At 44.1% G+C, this 18,756-nt stretch overlaps 1 protein-coding gene across 1 annotated transcript in view; it reads left to right on the top strand.

Annotated features, from left to right (window-relative positions):
- JAKMIP2 (janus kinase and microtubule interacting protein 2) overlaps positions 1–15,634 on the top strand; it is a 47,256-nt gene extending 31,622 nt beyond the window's left edge. Inside the window, exons 13-22 of the mRNA XM_027718521.2 lie at positions 102–200; positions 1,253–1,351; positions 1,670–1,723; positions 2,469–2,534; positions 3,360–3,428; positions 3,991–4,068; positions 4,678–4,881; positions 5,360–5,425; positions 6,026–6,098; positions 11,474–15,634. Coding sequence (XP_027574322.1) covers positions 102–200; positions 1,253–1,351; positions 1,670–1,723; positions 2,469–2,534; positions 3,360–3,428; positions 3,991–4,068; positions 4,678–4,881; positions 5,360–5,425; positions 6,026–6,076 — 786 coding nt within the window. The 3' untranslated portion in view covers positions 6,077–6,098; positions 11,474–15,634. The remainder of the gene's footprint in view (positions 1–101; positions 201–1,252; positions 1,352–1,669; positions 1,724–2,468; positions 2,535–3,359; positions 3,429–3,990; positions 4,069–4,677; positions 4,882–5,359; positions 5,426–6,025; positions 6,099–11,473) is intronic.
- The last annotated feature ends 3,122 nt before the right edge of the window (positions 15,635–18,756 follow it).

Genomic DNA, 18,756 nt, shown 5'->3' with positions numbered 1-18,756 from the left:
TTTGATTTTGCACAGCCTGTGCTACCTCAACTACTACTCACCAAATATTTAATGTTTCTTGTAACAGTCACACAGATCCTGATTTTACATATTTCTGTTAGATAGAGAAACTGGAAGCAGAAAACAACCGTCTGCAACAGGAGCTGCAGGATGCCCGAGACCAGAACGAGCTGCTGGAGTTCCGCAACCTTGAGCTGGAGGTGATGGATGGGCTCCTTGCAGGAGAGCTGGTAGAAAATTAGAGTGCACTTGCACTGGACACCCACTTTAATCAAGGGTTTAAACAAGTGATGTGGCGATAAAACAGTAACAAATCAGGCCCAGCACTGTTAATTGTGCGCTGAAGTATGGACGGGCCAGACCTCAAGCTCCCTCTTCACAGACTGCCCCTAGTTAGAGATTCTTGTCATGCCAGCCAACCAAAACTTCACCTGCCCTAATATCCACTGTAAACTGGTTTATTTTTCAGTTGTTCATTTCAGTTGCTGCCCAAGGCCAAATACATTTGCCACACAGAGCCCTTCCTGGGTCTCGTAAATCAGTGCTGTGTGAGTCTCTCCCCTTATTTATAGAAGTGACCCACAGTTCTACCTGACAGCTGTGTTTCCATGTGACAGGGAGCTGGACTGATCAAGTGAATTACATGTTCATAAACTAAAAATGAATTTGAAAGTGAAGTTTTGTCTTCACTTCTGCGCTTGTCTGAATACCTGAAAGGAATAAGAAATAACATCATCAAATTTTTATTTTTGTCTTTGATCCTTTAAAACTGGACAAATATTTGTAAATTTTAAGCAACAAAGATGTAGAAATACCTAAGTTGATCAACTTTTTTGACCATATTGTTTTCCACAGATGTTAGAAAGTACAAGGTACTGGGATAGCAAATGTTTAATCTGAGTGTCCTAATGGTGTAAAGTCAAACACCTATTTCTCAAGGGAGTGTTTACAACAACACATAGTTCTTCAAAACTTCAGATATCGAATCACTTGAGCTAGGTGACAGCCTTTCCACAGACAATTTGCAAATTGACATAATTCATCAAATAATCTCCTGTAAAACAATTAGCTTGGGTTTAGGATCCTGCCCCTCTTGGCACACTTTTTCAGACTAGGTCTAAATGTTTCTTCTTTCGACTTGTAAAATGAAGAGCTTGGCTTTGTGAAACATGATGTAAACAGCAGCTGTGGCATTTTCTGTGTGCATTTATTTTAATATCTTCTTCTGGCATGTTTGCCAATTTGTTTGCAGGAAAGAGAGAGACGGTCCCCACCATTTAATCTCCAGATTCACCCATTCTCAGATGGTGTGAGTGCTCTACAGATCTACTGTATGAAGGAAGGGGTTAAGGTAGGTCAGTTTTACAAGTGCTTCTCCCTGCAGGGGTGGTGGGTGCTGCCCATATAACCCCTTACTAATAATTCCACTAAATTTCAGGCATTTAAACTCAGTCTAATGTAAGAGTGTGGTGACTGACACAGTTCAGTTAGACTCTAAATTCTCACCATAATGATAAAATCTGGTTCAAAGGCAACCAAAATCAATGTGTGATGCATTTCCACAGGATAAAACAAAATGGCTGATTTCCACATGGTTCATAGGAGGGGTGGATATTGCAACCATGATGAAAGGTGCATGCCATGCCTTTACCTTATTGTCTCGTTGCAGGATGTCAGCATCCCAGACCTCATAAAGCAGTTAGACATCCTGGGTGATAATGGGGTAAGTTGAAATGGGAGATATTTTCCCTTTACAAGCTGCATTCTGTACAGTACAGTAAGTGATATCTGTAATTATGTCTGTTTTGTAAGATGCTTTTTAAATTATGCATCTTTTACATCTGGTTTAGCAGACTGGGAAGAATGTCCAGAGGCCACTGATATTTGGAACTGGGCCTGACTGTGCTCCATTCACTCAGGAAAGCACATGAATTAGTTTGACAGTCTGAGTCAACCACTCTTCCTCAGGACTAAGATTCCTCCAAACAGTTTCATAAATAGGCAATAATTATCAAATTCCCTGTGACTTTCTAAGAGGGCACTGCTGCCCACATAAAAGTGATCATCCTGTATCTCTGGCCAACATTAGATATGTCTTAAGAGAGTGTACAAGATAAAAAAACCCCAAAGCATCATGATTGTCTATTCATGTGCTGCTGTAAATCAGCATTATTTTTACAAAAGCTTTAATAATGGAAACTCACCTTTGTAAAACTAGCATGAAGAGAAACAAATGGGTCTAATTTTAGTTTACATTTCTCATAAGATGCAATTTAATGAAGACATACAGTTAGTCCATATCATATGGAAGGGCAGAAGCAGTGGGCTCTGAATGTTTCAATGGGAATAGGATATTCAGCACTTCAGGGATCCTCTGAAAACTGTACACCTCGTCTGTAGGCTGGATTGTCCTTATTCATGCAGGAAACTGCTGCCAATTTTCTCCTTTCCTCACTCTCTTTTCACAGAATTTAAGAAATGAAGAACAAGTGGCTATAATTCAGGCTTCCACCGTATTGTCCTTGGCAGAAAAGGTAAATTGTGTGCTTGCTTTTCTCAGGTGTTATCTAAAGCCTCATCTAACACATTTTATGCCCCATTGTTGTCAATATTGTTGAACTTTCTAGCACTGAAAGTGATTCCCCAAATAAATTGTGCCAGCAGAATCCCAAACACCTTGCTAAACCAGCAAAAATATCAAACTCAGCTGGCTCAAGCTGTGGAGACAACTGCAAATACAAAAAGAATATCAAACGAAACTTGAAATGGAAAACTGAATGAAAAACCATCAGACATTTAAGCCATAAGTAGATATAGTTTGAGATTTCTAGGCCTGAGGTTTCTAAAGCTTCTGAAGGGATCTGTGCCCAAAATTTCACTGGCAGTATGTGTTTTAAGTTCCGTGCTTTGGAAAGGAAAAAGAAAGTGGGGTTAAAAGTTGGTTAAAATTGCTTTCTGAGGCTCAAGTGCAAAACAGTTTTGTCAACATGAGAGCTTCGAAGGACTCTAGTGAACAATTCCACTTCTGCAAGCAGAATTGCCATCTGGCCAGCTAAGCTATTTTTGAGAAGCTACAGCCTCATTGTGGGCCTTTATCCATGGGATGAAATGGGCTCCCTGCCCATCCAAGGATGTGTCCATCTTCCAGTGACACGGCAGTGGTGACCCTCCTGCTGCTTCCCTGCCAAGTGCTGCCTGCAGACATCCTGGCTGCCTCTGTCACAGGAGGAGAACAGCCCCAGGATGAGCCCAGAACTAAATAGGTTACTAAAAACAGACTAACAAGAAGCTGTAGATATCCCACTGCTCGTGTGCCTAGAAAACACAGCAGGGTACAGCTCTCATTGTCTTCCCTCCAGTGGATCCAGCAGATTGAGGGAGCTGAAGCTGCTCTGCATCAGAAAATGATGGAACTGGAAAGTGATATGGTAAGAAAACTCTCCTTATTACACATTCTGGGGACACTGAATGTGTCACACTTAGTTGATGTGCCAAAAGAGAAGTAGGAGAGTCTATTGGCAAATGCACTATGCAGCCTTTCTCTGATTATTGGTGAATCCATGAAATTGTTCCTAGTCTGGTTCACATGCAACAGCAGAATAACAGAAACAGAAATAGTGAAAGTTTGAAAGCTTTCTCGCTCTTTCCATGAGGATGACTGTTTATTAATAAGTACAGAGGGCTCAAAGGTTGCTCAATAATTTTCAGAGATGTAAGTGCCTGCACTCTTTGTCTCATAAGATTCATAGTCTAAACATCAGCTGTTATATTGCATTTTATTCAGGACCAGTGAGAAACTGATGAATTATGTAATGAAAGCAAGCAGTGTTATGTTAAAGTTACTACCTTATTAATAACTCTGCAGAGAGTCAGTTGAGAACCAGTCTCCTCATCCTGCTGAATCAGGTATCTGTAGATGATTTCATAAAACTTCCCAAAGTATTTGGAGTAACTAATTCATTTTTCTGTCCAAATGATCCTTCATTGTAGGAGCAATTTTGCAAAATAAAAGGTTATTTGGAGGAAGAATTAGACTACAGGAAACAAGCTCTTGACCAAGCATACATGGTATGTACAAAGGAAATTGTGCAGCACATACTGGACAGCCCTGCAACAGGACATAGACTCTTGTTGAATCAGGAAGAGAGGGTTTTGCTTTTTTTCTTAGCATTGGGGGTTTTTTAATTTTAATTTTTTTCTCATTCTTTGATGTCCTAGCATGCAATCTGCATGGCTTCAACACAACATCTTGCCTTTTCATGTCATAAAAAGGCAACATTTCCTGAAATCTGGAACAGTTAAAAGCAGATATTGCTCATTAATGTCAGCTTGTCCAACTGGAGTTTTTTAGCACAATGGCTTGAAATTTTAGAATTGGTGAAATATTTTACACTTAAAATAGGTATGAAAATTCTATCAAACTCCATCTCTGTTAAGTGCATTTAAAAAAAGTACAGGATTTCAGTGAAAATTAGTATTAAAATATTTTAAAAATAAAAGTTCATATCCTTTTTCCAGAACATGGAATCGTTTTCTGAGTTCTCTTTTTCACATTTTTGCACAATTGAGCACAGGGACCACCTCTCATGCAGGGAATCTGCCACCAACCCCCCCAGTTCCCAATGTGCTTTAAACCATGTTTCACCTCTAACTGGCTTTTGGTATTGCATCAACCAGAGGATCCAGGAGCTTGAGGCCACCTTGTACAATGCTTTGCAGCAAGAAACGGTGATAAAGTTTGGGGAACTACTCACTGAAAAACAGCAGGAAGAGCTGAGGACAGCAGTAGAAAAGCTAAGGCGTCAGATGCTGAGGAAGAGCAGAGAATATGATTGCCAGATTCTTCAGGAGAGGATGGAGCTGCTCCAGCAGGCTCATCAGGTAAGAAAAGAACTACACACATGTGTCTACTCAGCCTTGCTGTACAGGAACACAATCTGAGGTCAAATTTAGGCAAGCTCCAGGCCATGAGGGAGCCTGGCATCTAGCTTTTAGAATTGTTTCATGCTTTGTGTCTTTTCTGTGCATGCAAAGAGTATAACCATGATCTTACACTTTCCATCTATTTAACAAAGGATTAATAAAAAAACAGATAATGTGAAACAAAGCCACCATTGATATTAATTTCCAGCATTTGAGAATCCAGTTACATGTGTGTAGGATCGTATTTTGAGCAGTTGAACATGTGGTAAAGCTGTGGTTTGGCAGGGTGGGGGGATGGAGTCACAGTATGACACAAGATTATCCCTGCCACAGAAATGGACTTCTAGGATTTTTGCACTTGGAACATTAAGTTACTAGTTCAGTGGAACAGATTTACTGAGAAATTAAGGTAGATGCTTTCTTTTCTGACTTCCAGAGGATCCGAGATTTGGAAGATAAAACTGACATCCAAAAGAGACAAATTAAGGATCTGGAGGAGAAGGTTGGTTTTCTTATGCTTCTGAAGCAAGCTGATCAACTGTGGTTTGAAAGTAGGGACCCAGTGCTCTTGAACTGCATGACCTTTCTGTTCCACTCAATCAGCTGCACCCACTGGTGGTGATTTACTGTCCTTTCTTTTCAGTCTGTGTCAGTTGATACAGACTTTAATATTACAATACTACATTACATTATTTAAATGTGTTAAATTGTTAATTAATTTAATCTTTGATAAATATTTTGTGTGTGTGTATGTGCATGTATACATAGATATATTCCCAGGCCATTTCCAGCGTGGCTTGCAGCCACTGTTTTTTAATGCACTTAAAAATACTCCCCATGCTATTTTTGATATCCAGCTTTGTGACTTAAGTCAACCCTTGGGAGTTCATAGTAACAGTTACACCTCAGGCTTTCAATATTGTGCCAGTTGTAATCCATCACCAGAATTAGTGGGATCTGTTTTCTAAGCCTGGGAGGTGGTATGGTACTTACAGAAGTAACTAGGGAAATACAGTGGTTTTGGAATACATAGTTACTCTAATTGTTCTGCTGAGTGCAAAAATAATTCTGATGCTTACACAATCTTCTTTTTCTTCTGCAGTTTCTATTTCTATTCTTGTTCTTCTCTCTTGCCTTTATTCTTTGGCCTTGATGTCAATGTGCCTCTTGGAAAGGTAAGACTGTTTTATTTATTTCCCCAAAGCTAGCACTTCTTGCAGAGAGCTGAGGATCACATCCTTGTGTGTTCTGGTGGATGTTTGGAGCCAGCGAATTCAGCAGGTTGTTGTCAATTTGTAATAGTTCACAACAGGGGGTTGTCCTGCTGCTGAGTTACTGGTGATACTGTGCTACTCAGAATTGTAAAAATAAAAGCTAACAAGAATTTCACAATATCACACGGCTAAGAGAACAGCTGGTGAAATTCAATGTTGATGTTTGCAAAGGGATGCAGATGGAAAACAGTTATAATAATCTCAACCATATACACACTGTGATGGGCTCTGAAGTGACACTCAGGAAATAAGTCAGGAGGTTGTAACAGGTAGAGAGCTCCGTGTCCAGCAGTAGGAAGGATGCAAAGGAGGGCAAGGAAGAATGATGAGCTGCTGAGAGACAGGAAGGGGGAGACAGAGAGATGGAAGGATTTTTCTGGCTCAGGAAGTCACACTGTTAAAAGGTGGTATTGGAGAGGTTTAGAAAATTTGTCATAGGATGGATGGGTGGATGGATAGCTTGCTATCATTCACTGTCTCCTCAAATACAAGCAATCATCGTGTGATAAGCTTAAAGGAAACGAAAATTGATAGTTAAGGATACAGGGTTGTAAAGAAGGCTTTGTCACAGCATGTTTTGCAGCTGAAAGTTCAGAGTTCAAAAAGCAGTGTGAAGATGGGGAAGTAAATCAGGGAACTGTAATGGTCCCATTTTTCCATCTGTGGCTAGCCACTTCCAGAACCGGGATGCTGGGATAGGACAATCTTTCTTTGATCCAGGATAACAGAAGTAGAACACAGCCTAGAAAACGTTATGTTAAAGTCTCAAGAACCTGTAATGGTGGAGCAGAATTTTCTGATTTGGGGGCAGACCCATACCATTGAATTTCTCACTGTATCTCTTGGCTCTGGCTTCAGCTATGTCAGTGAATAAATTCCTCTGGTCTGCACTTAAGGCAAGCCAAGAATACAGTTGTGTGAAAGATGTTCTTCCATGTCCTTCCACCGTTTGTACCAGCTCAGCCTTTGTTTCCAGGTGCAATTCAAGGTATTGATTACAATTAAGTGCCATGGGTCCAGGTCCGTGGGTTTTCCTTTTCCCTTTAAGGAAAAGCCCCTACTTTGTGCTTCGTTCCAGCTAGATCAAGGATTTCAGTTTTGTGCAGATGCAGACACAACTCTCAGAGTTATCCACATCAAATGGAATCTGCTGCCTCCTTGTCCAGCCAGACCTCAAAATGAATGTTTCCATGGGCTGAGGCACCAATATATGTGTAGGTTGGGCTGGATGGGGAACGAGCCGTAGAAAAGAATCAGAGGAATGGACAGATCAGTGATCGCAGCTCCTGTAAACAACAGCCAATATCATTATTGAGCTGCTGCTATTTAAAACATGCTGCCTCGATCCAGTGATCATTAAACAGATTAAGTTCTGACTGCATACTTAGTAATGTTCCTGCTGCAGGGTTTCTGGGAACCGTGACACAGCACAGCAGCTGCGAGATGTTTTGAGTGGCTGTGACTGGTGGAAATGTGACTTTACAATTTCTCACTTATTCACAGTGGGGAAAAAAAATCAGAAAGTCTTCTGAAACAGCCAAATTAGGGACAGGGTAATATTAAGTAATTTTCACTGTATGCAGTAGCAGCAAATAGTTTTACGTGACTGTGTCTTCTGCTGTACCGCAGGATCAGGAGTCCAGAACAAGCAGTCAACCTAGGGGGGGATTCCAAATAAAAAAAATTCTTGGATTTAAGATGCACCTTGAAAACTCACAGGAGCTGACAGTGACATTTGCAATAACCTGTCTGCCTGAGTTTTTTCCATTTGCCTGTAGTGTCATCCTTTTTCAGTTCCTGTCACAGCTACAACAATGTCCTTGTGCAGCATACGAGAAAAACTTGGGTAATAGGAGGTTCAGAGTTTGCTGTATATACATTTTGTACCTACATTTTCCACCTGTGTGGGTATGGAATTGGTTCTCTAGTGAGTATTTGCCTCTTCTGGTACAGCTACAGAATTGGGAAGAAGCTTATACATCCTAGTTTTACCAATACTGGTATTGGCTATGGTGGAGTAAGAGTTCTTCAAAAGTAAGAAACCAGTGAGTACCTCAAAGGACAACATTGCTCAGTTTAGGTCACTTTGATTAAAAATTTATTCATGACATTCAACTACTGAACAGTTTTTCCTAATCCTGTCTCTTTTAAGATGAAGCATGCAGTGAAACCTTTGCAGTAGAGCATGCATCCTGAGAAATAACAATTAAAATTTTCATTAGTATTAGAACTCATCAGGAAATGTTGTCTTCCTGATTTTTAAATGGTTATTAGTTTTGAAAATAACTTTTTTTCCTGAAGCTTAAAAAAAACATCAGTGGTAGATACAACTGACAAAAATATTCACAAAAATGCGTAAAAATCTTTCCATTAGAATATTTTTCATTAGAAAAGAAAAATATGATTCACATGAAAAATTTAATTCTACTGTAATTTAGAATACAAAATCCCTAGTCCTGGGAAAAAATGCCAGTGTGTACTTCCTGGGACTGTCTGCATGGTTTGGTATGCCAGCACAGAGGAGAAAGGAAGGCGTGCTGAGAATTACAGACCCTCTAGACAAGAAAATTGGCTTTTCAGGAACTGCAATTATATAGCAGTATCTTTTGAAATAGGCATTTCTCAAAACAGAAAAGAAAATCCCCTATTATTCTGACATTGGAATTCCAGTAATGCTGATTAATCTTTTGTCTTGGAGCCTATGAAAATATCTCTAGTGCCTTGTAACATTTCAGTGTCTGCATGCAAAGAAAAAATGTGTTTGAGCAGCCTCACAATGAGCTCTGCAATGTACTCGAAGGCAGACTGCATTCTTCTTTGCAGAGCAGCCATTCCTTCCCTCTTCTCAAAGTAGGAAGGGGGGAACCAAGAATAGAAAAGGAGAAGAATCAAGACCATCTAAAATAGACCACCACCTCCACATTTGCTAACACTTATGTCCTTTTGGCCTAATTTGAGGGGAGGTATTGGTGGTTAGAAAAGCTGATGGGGTGTTTAAGGTCAGAACTCCACATTTCTCCTAAAATTCTAGCAGATTTGCTGTTATTCACTTGCAGTCATTCTGCCTGCAGGGGCTGCTGGGTCCTGTCCAGCTCTCGCTCTCCACTGAGCTGATCCACCTCGCTGGCACGTTCCTTGAGCAGGGCTAGTAATGAAAGGCAACATAAGCCTTTCTCTGCTGTCTTTAGGGCTGACAGGACTGTCCCAGCTGCAGCACTGACTGCTGTCATTGCAGGGGGTTTACATGGATCCCTTAGGGATGTGTCAAGACTTCACTTCCCTCCCTGCACCACAGCCTGCCCCCCAGCCCAGCCCAGTCTCCTTCAGTGGGTTTTCCACTTGTTTTATGCAGCATCTAAGGTTTAGCAGGTGTAAATCCCTTTGGTGTCACTTTGGTGAGCCCAGGAAGGCTGCTCTGACTACAGTGCCAAGATGAGTTTCACTCCTGGAATTCACTGTTGCTCCGTAGTGGCTGGTCCCGGGGGCACACGGGGGTCCAGTTCCCCACAGAGAGGACAAGAAGCATCAGCGAGAGCTGAAATGTGGTTTACAGCCCCAGGGAGCCTGCTGTTGGGTTGTGCTACTCCTAGGACCGCTCAGGAGATGAAGGATTCTTTTGCATATTTGGCTTTATGAATGCCAGGTAGGAATCAAGAAGACGGGTTAGGGTGAGCTGAGTGACCGGGGCAGGAGCCGTGACAGCGGTGGAGATACAGTGACTTAGAGAACGGGACATTGGCAGTGAAAGTGGAAAAATCTTATGGGTGAGGTGTGTGTGTGGGATACATAAACTCAATGCTTTTCCAGAGGATCTGCACTGCTGTGAACTCCCTTGAACTGTAAGAGCTGCAGCAGGCCCAGCATCACAGCACGCATGATACCTGTAGAGTGTTTTACCAAGGCCAGGCACTCCACAGGTGCAAAGCATCAAGTCTTGTAGCAGTTCCTCAAAAACAAGGCAATGGTAAGCTCCTCGTCCCCTGCCTTCACCCCTCCGTTTTCCTCCACGGGATTCTTTCCCCTCACTACCTGAGGGAAAATCTCCAGACAGAAGCAATTTGGGAATGGAGTTGGCGAGATTGAGAGGGATTTTAACAACATCATATTTTCTGAGGCTGGAATACATGGAATCAGAGAGAATAACTAACATTGATTTGTGTTTCCCACTCACGTTAAAAACCACCTGCCTACCTAGGTGACAAACTCAGCAAAGGTGAGAATGGCAGGGGGAGTGTGCCATCACCATTTCTTCTTATTACAACTACTGAGGTGTATTTCTTTATTTCCACTGGATGCAAGTGAACTGTGTTACCCTTATCATAAGGGACTTCAAACAAACAAACAAACAAACAAAACCCTCAACTCCTCCTTGAAATGCACCTAGGGAGCCACTTGGTGGTGAAAGGTCTTTGGTTTTGTTCATGCCCTGATGCAGTTTATTCTTTATGGACCTTTTCACCAGGTGAGAGAAAACCACAGTGCAGTCACAGATTATACTTTCTGGTTTCTTTCTTGCCCAGAGTGAACACAGCACTCACTGCTGAACTGAGATAACAAGGGACAAGCATGGAGGAAACCATGTGCAGCAGTATATTGTGTGCAGACCAGAAGCTCTCTAATTCCTGTTTATGTGGGATTTTCCTACCTGCATTCTCTCTGTGTTTGTGAACTTACACATTCACTTATTGGTGATCACATAAGGGAGCGTGGTCTGTGTGGATTTTGCACCCAGTGAATTTTACTATGTAGGCTTGAATGCTGAGAGAACAAAGACAAAATGGTGCCCTTTTTTCCCTAGGTGCAAACCTGAGAACTAAAGTTCTTTTCCATAGGGAAAGCCGTAGGGAAGGTTTCCTCAGGACAGCAGCATTCTGTGTTTGCCTCGGTGCTGTATTAGCCAAAATTCTGGGCTTGCCCTGACACCACGAGGGTATTGCTTGCTGCCATGTCTCCTGTCAGTGGTGAATTTTGGGCAGCTTTGGTTCAAGAGTCATTGAAACTTGTGCATAACTATTCATCTGAAGATGCCTATGGGGACTTTTCTGGACCAGAGGGCTGGGCTTTGAGGGGTTTAAATGGACAGGCTTAGCAAAATGCCTGGAATTACCACAAATGCTTTTCATACAGACAAACAAAACCAGTTTAACACTGGTAGCTGTAAGATCAGACCTTTTCAGCTTCCTGATTGATAGATTGCATCTTGGCAGCTGGGATAGGTAGGTAGAGGAACTTACCACTTACCTGATACAGATTTTTTTTTTTATTTTTATTTTTAGAGTGCCCGACTACCCAGATAAGTCCTTATAAAGGCAAATGCTTCCATCCCCTGATGAAGAGAATATTGTTTACACCTATTTTAAAAAGTATAAAAATGAACAACCTGTAGCCAAGACTGCAACCACCTTGTATTTTAAAGCCATCACTCAAAATTTGTTACCTGACAGTTCCTGTCTAAAGCTATGACATATGCTGCATCTAATGAAATTCTATATGTTGAAATTACGAAAGGGGAAGAAAAATAAACTGTGAACCTACATCACCTGGGAAGAACTTAAAGGGAAGGAACCACTTTCAGCTGATCAAGTCAGTGTGTCTTGGGCATGGAACCAAAGTTACAACAGAAAAATCTATCCCTGCTGTGCAGGGCAATCATTTAAATGTCACCCTGTCATCCCACAAATGGATCAAAAGTGAACAGGACAGAGCAGGAGAAGCTCGAGCCGTGGGGAGACGCCGACAACCAAGCGCTCGGCTTGAACTGTGCGGCTTTCTCGCTGCAGGGACTCCTGCTCTCCCTCTTTGGTTTTAACCTCAGGAACAAATGACAGCTGCAATGTGGGAGGAAGGAAGGAAAATGAACCGGTCTGGGTTATTGCAGGATGGGCAGGACAGGTCACCACGTTTTGTGCTTGAGGTCGTAACACAGCACCACCCTCCTTGGCCAAGGAAGGGGAGAAGAGGGTGTGTGGTGTAAGGAGGGTTCCCGACAGAGTTGAAGCCTTATCTCTCTTCACTGTCCCTCCATGAAGAACAGCCTGTCTATTATCAGATACTTTTCATACTCTTTAAAGACTGCCGTTGAGATAATAATGACTATACTTGGTTTTACTATTGAATAACCACTGAGGATCACTGGATTGGACCTACAGAGTAGCTTCTGAGAAAGAAAACAAATGTTGGAGGATGGGGGGGGCGGGGGAAGCCCATTTGACATGATCCATAAAGCATCAGCTTCCAACTGTTTTATCCCGGCTTGGAACAAATGTTTTGGTTCAGCTTGTCTGCTGACTTTGTTAGCTGGCTTCCTGAGTAATGACACATAAACTAAAAATGGGGAAAAGCTGTGTGAACAGAGCCTCATTACAAGTAAGAGGTATTGCTAGTCTGTTTAGATTTTTCCACTGTTAAGAGTAACTAAAAGCAGTTTGCATTTCAAAGCATTACTTACCTCTCTAATCACAAAGCCTGGAACCCGGCCCTGGTGCCTCCCTGAGGGTCACAGGTCCACGCCCCCAGTACTCTATAAAAACGACCCTGAGAAGCATCACCCTGCAGCAAACCCTGCGAGGGTCCTGTGCTGCGGGGAGCAGCACAGCCAGCTGCACCCACCCTCCCTTCCCTCACTGGTGGGCTGACAGTGCACATCTCTGTGCCTCGGCTTTCATTTTCCTGGGAATGGAGTCATGCCTGGGCAGACTTCGGGGTTCCTGTGGCAAGGCTGTGTCTTCCACGATGGAGCCTTAATTTTAACTGGGAGAAGTGGATGTCTGTACTACAAACTAGAAAATTAAGGGCCAGAATACAGCCTGTGCATTACCTACACCTTCAAAACAGGGCTCACATGTACCAACATCTTACGCACACAGATGGCTCATCAAAAAGTGCTTTTCAAAGAGCTTCTCCTTTGTTTGCCTGTTTACTTTTACATATGAAGCTTCTGAGGCACAAAGCAGTGAAGTCACTTGCCACAGCAACTTGTCAGGTCAAAAGCAGTTCTGTGGCCTTAGCAGGGAGGAAGTTCTCTAGTATCAAGGGTGCCAGCCCCTCACAGATATCTTTTTTTCTTGGCCAGAATAGCTTTTAATCAGTAATGTCCATTCACCCAACTGCATAGCAATCCTGGGCTCAGTTTCTCCACAGACTCCTTACATCCTCATTTCTTGAATGCCAGGATATTGTGATAAGCCTTTCATCAAAGGTTAGAAGCTATTAGCAAGTCATTTTTTTTCCCTGCTCCTTAAAATTGATTTAAATTGTAGAATAACCACATCTTCTTGAAGCACTCTGGTTCAGCCGAGGGGTTCACTGACTTCTGCACTGAATTCTGCTGTATGTTTGTTGGTTCATTGTTTTAAAAGACAGGCTTGTAGGCATATATGTTACACGACTGCAGGTACGTTGCATGCTCTTTGTTCAAATTCCTTTTCCTCAGCAGAAGACTGTGGATCAGGTTGACCCAAATGTACACGTGCTTTCCATGAGCCAGCAGTTCAGTCCTGAAGTTCTGGAGTCGGGGGAAGCCTTGTCCCACCCCTGTGACAGCTGGAGATCACTAGCAGCTTTACAATAGCTTGATAGCTACAAAAAAGGGGGGGGGTGTCTCACTGGCTATTCGTTCTTCCCCCCTCACTCTTTTCTCCCCTCTTGCAGCACCACTTAATTTCACACCATTAGGCTGCTTTCCTCAGCATTAGGGCTGGCAGTTAAAGCACTGAGCTCTTCTTGCAGAAGAATAAGCAGCACCTGGTTTCAATGACAGTGCAATAACTTCCGCCACTGGTTTGGCTAAAGAAAAAAAAAAAGGGACTAGAAACATTTATTTCAGGCAATCATAGGGAAGGTTTATGGCACAGATAGAAAAAACTGACTGATCTTGTGGCAGGCTTCATCATTTAGACTCTCTGAGCCTTGTTGTCTTATTTAATTTCTCTTTTTTACCCAATTTGCCCTCCCTTACTCCTGTGTGTATACATATGCCTGCAGGTGCTCCATTCCCAAGGGCTCAGGGTGGGGTGGTGGTCTGGCCACAGCAGACCTGGGTCTGCAAACCTTTCAGAGATTGCTGTTCCCTCCATGGAGCTGAACCGCCGCTGCTTTACTCCCCTTGCAGCATAACACATGCCATGCCTAAAACACACTTGCTGATATGAGTTAATACAAACGTCCTGCTATCAGCTAGATCTAAATGAGTTTGATGTCTGTGTATATATATATACATGTATCTATATATAGTGTATATGTACATATATATACATATATATGCATATACCTATCTATTCCCTGTTGTATATAGAAATCGTTGCTATAGCTGATGAAAGTATACTTCAATCTAGGTATGGGGAACTGAATCTAGACCCTGTTTAGCTGCCCCAACTGGTTCACTCCTCCAGTTTTAGTTTCACATCTCATGGGCAACTAGTTTTTTGATCCTTTTTCTGGACCCTTCTCTGTCCTGGGACTGTTAATCCTGGGTTTTCTGCTGTTCCTGATGTTCATCGAATCAAAGGATTGAGAATCCCCCCTCAGATTAGTCACTGCAGCCAACCTCCCCTCCCCAAAACCAACCAGCAAAATAAAAATCAATTTACTGCAGCCTTTGAGGACAGCAAATACAGCCCTGGATCCCTCCCATCCATCCCTGTTCAGGAGTACCAGCACTCCAGGCTCTCTGTCCTGCTGAGGCAGGAGGTGAGCCACAGAAGGTAGTGCACATCAGCTTGACCACAATTTGACTTGCTGCTTTTTCTCCACTGACCAAGTTGGGAGATTTTGAAGACAGTTTCAATTTAAGCTCTTCAGATGAGGGCCTGGTTAGGCAAGATGAATTTAGGCAGTTGGGGTTGCAGAAGTAAATGGCTCTTCTTGCAGTGCTGTCAGCCTGGCTCACAGCTCCATCCTCTCTTACTGATGTGCCTGGGGGGTCATGGAGACTTTTTTGTAGGTGTTCTTCATCTTCCAACCCCCTGCCCTCATCTCAGTGGGAAACATCCTCTGAACCCCACTGCTTTCCGTTCCGTGGCATCCCAAGAGGACTGCCCAGGCCAGGCTCTCCTGACTGGGGCAGGGCTCAGACAACAGACACACAGCTGCTGGTGATCCAAAGGGTTTTCTCTTCCCCTGCCCTCCCTCACATCAGCACCTCTGTGGTTTTATATATACTTTTTGTTCCCAATTTTTTTGGTGTCTATTCCAGAACAAAATTGTAAATGACTTGGCAGAATGACCCTTTGATAAACACTGGACATGTATCTGTACTATATGTATTAACGTGTAGGAGAGAATCCTTATTGTATGTAAAGTTTTATGAATGGTTATTTTTTAATTTATGTATTTAATATAGGATTCAATGACCTCTGGTGTTTTAGTTTGTATAAAAAATAAAACAGCAGCATTTTTAAAAAAATAATAAAAAAAAAATCACTTTACATTCACGGAGATACTCGGCATCTGTCTGGAATCTGTTCAGAGGAATCACTGTACAGCCGAGCTGTGGGGGCACAGGCTGGGGCTCGGCTGGGGCGGGGGCTGTGACACGGCATGGGGTGGGGCGGTACACTGGGATGGGGGTTCATCGGAGAGGGGGTTCATCGGGATGGGGTACATCGGGGTAGGGGTTCATTGGATTGGGGTGTACAGCGGGATGGGGGTACTTGGGGATGGGGGTGCATCGGTTAAAGGGTTAGCGAGGTCCCGGGGGGATCAGTGGGAAAGCGGGGGGCAGGTAGTGGTCCAGGCAGGGGCCACGGGCGGATTTATTGCTTTTTGCCGGGCCTGAGCAGAAACCAAAACACAACGGAAAGCTGCTGCCTCCCTTTACTGGAGCTCGGGGAGCGGGGTCGGGGGTCCTTCGAGTCTCTTGTCCCAGTTTGTGAAAGAAGCCGCCGATTGCGGGGCGGGGCCGGGGGGCGGGGCCGGGGGCGTGCTGGGGGCGGGGCCGGGCGGGGGGCGGGGCCGCCGAGCCGCTCTCCCCGCGCGCCGCCAGGGGGCAGCACCGGGACAGCGGGAGCGGCAACGGCGGCTCGGGAAGGGCTCGATGTCCTGGGAGTGACCAGCGAGTGACCTGGGGGTGACCACTGACCCTGGGAGTGACCACTGACCCTGAGAGTGACCACTGACCCTGGGAGTGACCAGCGAGTGACCTGGGGGTGACCACTGACCCTGGGAGTGACCACTGACCCTGGGAGTGGCCAGTGAGTGACCTGGGAGTGATCACTGACCCTGGGAGTGACCAATGAGTGACCTGGGGGTGACCAGTGAGTGACCTGGGAGTGACCACTGACCCTGGGAGTGACCAATGAGTGACCTGGGGGTGACCAATGAGTGACCTGGGAGTGACCAATGAGTGACCTGGGGGTGACCAGTGAGTGATCTGGGGGTGACCAGTGAGTGACCTGGGAGTGACCAGTGACCCTGAGAATGACCACTGACCCTGGGAGTGACCAATGAGTGACCTGGGAGTGACCAGTGACCCAGGGAGTGACCAATGAGTGACCTGGGGGTGACCAGTGAATGACTTGGGAGTGACCACTGATCTGAGAGTGACCACGGACCTGGGAGAGACCAGTGAGTGACCAATGACCTTTGAGTGACCAGTGAGTGACCAATTAATGACCTGGGAGGGACCAATGACCTGAGAGACCACTGACCTGGGAGTCACCAGTGACCTGGGAGTGACCAATGAATGACCAGTGACCTGTGAGTGACCAGTGAGTGACCAGTGACCTGAGCGACCAATGACCCATGAGAGACCAATGAGTGACCAATGACCTGGGAGAGACCAGTAACCTGTGAGTGACCAATAACCCTAGGAGTGCCCAATGACTGAAGGAGTGACCTATAACCCCTGGGATTGACTAATAACCCCTGAGAGTGACCAAAGACCCCAGAAGTGACTTGTAACCCCTGGGACTGACCAATAACTCCTGGGACTGACCAGTAACCCCAGGAGTGACCAATAACCTCTGGTTCCCAAGAACTGCAGCTCATATCTTTAAAGTGTTCTTAGAAGACTGAAACACATAAATGGGTCCAAACCACAGAAACTTGGATCTAGACTTATTTCTCTTCTATTACAGAGTTCAAACATGTTCATCTCCATCTCCCTTGCACAATAATCTTCAAATAATGAATGACGCAAAGAACTTGAGCCAAGCAGTCTTATTTTCTTTGACAGTAAAAAAATGTAAGGGCCATTTAATATTAAAATGCACTAATTTAAAGATAATAGATATGCAGTGTAAAATAGATGTGCACTACAGGGCCCATGGGATAAGCTCAGCTCAGAAGGACTTTGTGGATCTTCCCTGGATGAGGCTGTGGGGTGCAGCTCCTGTACCCCTACAAACATCTCTTCTGCAACAGTTGCTCAGTGACCAGACCGGGAGACATTCAGACTTTTAAAAACCTGTAATAAAATTAGAAATGTGTTTCAGGCAAGGTGCTGAAAATGGGACTCAGATCAGTAGGGGTGTAGAAAAGCTCCTGGATTAGCTTCCAGCCTGAATAACTGCTCCCATACCAGGAGTACTTTGCTGATGGAACGAAGAGACAGTGCAAGGAAACCAGCATCCTGCACGGATACAGCTCAGAATGGTAAGCCTAGGTGTCAACATCTGTCATGTCTGTATGTACATGGAAGCATGGCCACCCAAGGGATCATTTTTTATAAGTTATAATAAAAAGAACTTTAATAAAAAGAACTCTAATAAAAAAAAATTCTGTGGGAGCTTTTGGGTCCAGAATGCTCTGGGTGTTCCTCTGGGACAGCTGCAAGGTGTCTTCAGCTACAATACAATAAAAGCATGGGACAATGCCAGGGAGCCCCAGACTGTCCTGGCACAAGCCATGGGCAAGCCCCGTGTGAGCCTGTCCCTGTCCCACGACAGCAGGTCAGCCTGCCCCAGGCAGGGTGTATGGTGGCAGGATGAGCCCCAGGCTGCAGCTGTGTGGGCCACCCTTGAGACATCTCCAGTTTGTGCAGTGGTTTATCACTGAACAGGCTTTGGAGAGTGAAGGACTGAGCCCTGTCCCAGACTGTGCCTCTGCCAGGGCAGGCACGGCCAGTGCCAGTGGCTTGTGTGAAGGGAAGTCTGGCAGCGTGTTAGAAGGTCTCTGGGTTGTCTCTGCAGCCTGTTTGGAAGGCAAAAGTTTTCCATTGTTTGAGAGATTGTCTAAACATAGTAAAAACCCTAATAACTGGCAGTGTGCCATATGCTTTGTGTTGAGGGGGGCTGAGTCTCTGAACATGGCAGAAATATACATTCCAAAGTCCCATTCCTGCCTGGGACAGAGGTGCATCCCACAGTTTGTGCCACACTGACAAGAGGCCATTGTGCAATGTCTGCTCCAGTGCCTGGACAGCAAGAGACAACCATGAACAAGCTGCTTTGCACAACAAAGAAAATCCTGTGAAAACCATTTTAGAAGCCTGAAACAGGACTGAGACTTGAGATATAATGATTTCAGTGTGTACAACAGATGGAGACTTTAGAGCATGGAGCCACTAATCTATGGATTACAGACTCCCTAATTATAGGCTAACACTTACCATTTATGAGAG

This window comes from Pipra filicauda, unplaced genomic scaffold (assembly GCF_003945595.2).
Source record: "Pipra filicauda isolate LSUMZ 115617 unplaced genomic scaffold, ASM394559v2 scaffold3_size10097308_pilon, whole genome shotgun sequence".
NCBI lineage: Eukaryota > Metazoa > Chordata > Aves > Passeriformes > Pipridae > Pipra > Pipra filicauda.
Note: the sequence above shows the minus strand (reverse complement) of the source record. Positions and strands in the feature narration are given on the sequence as shown.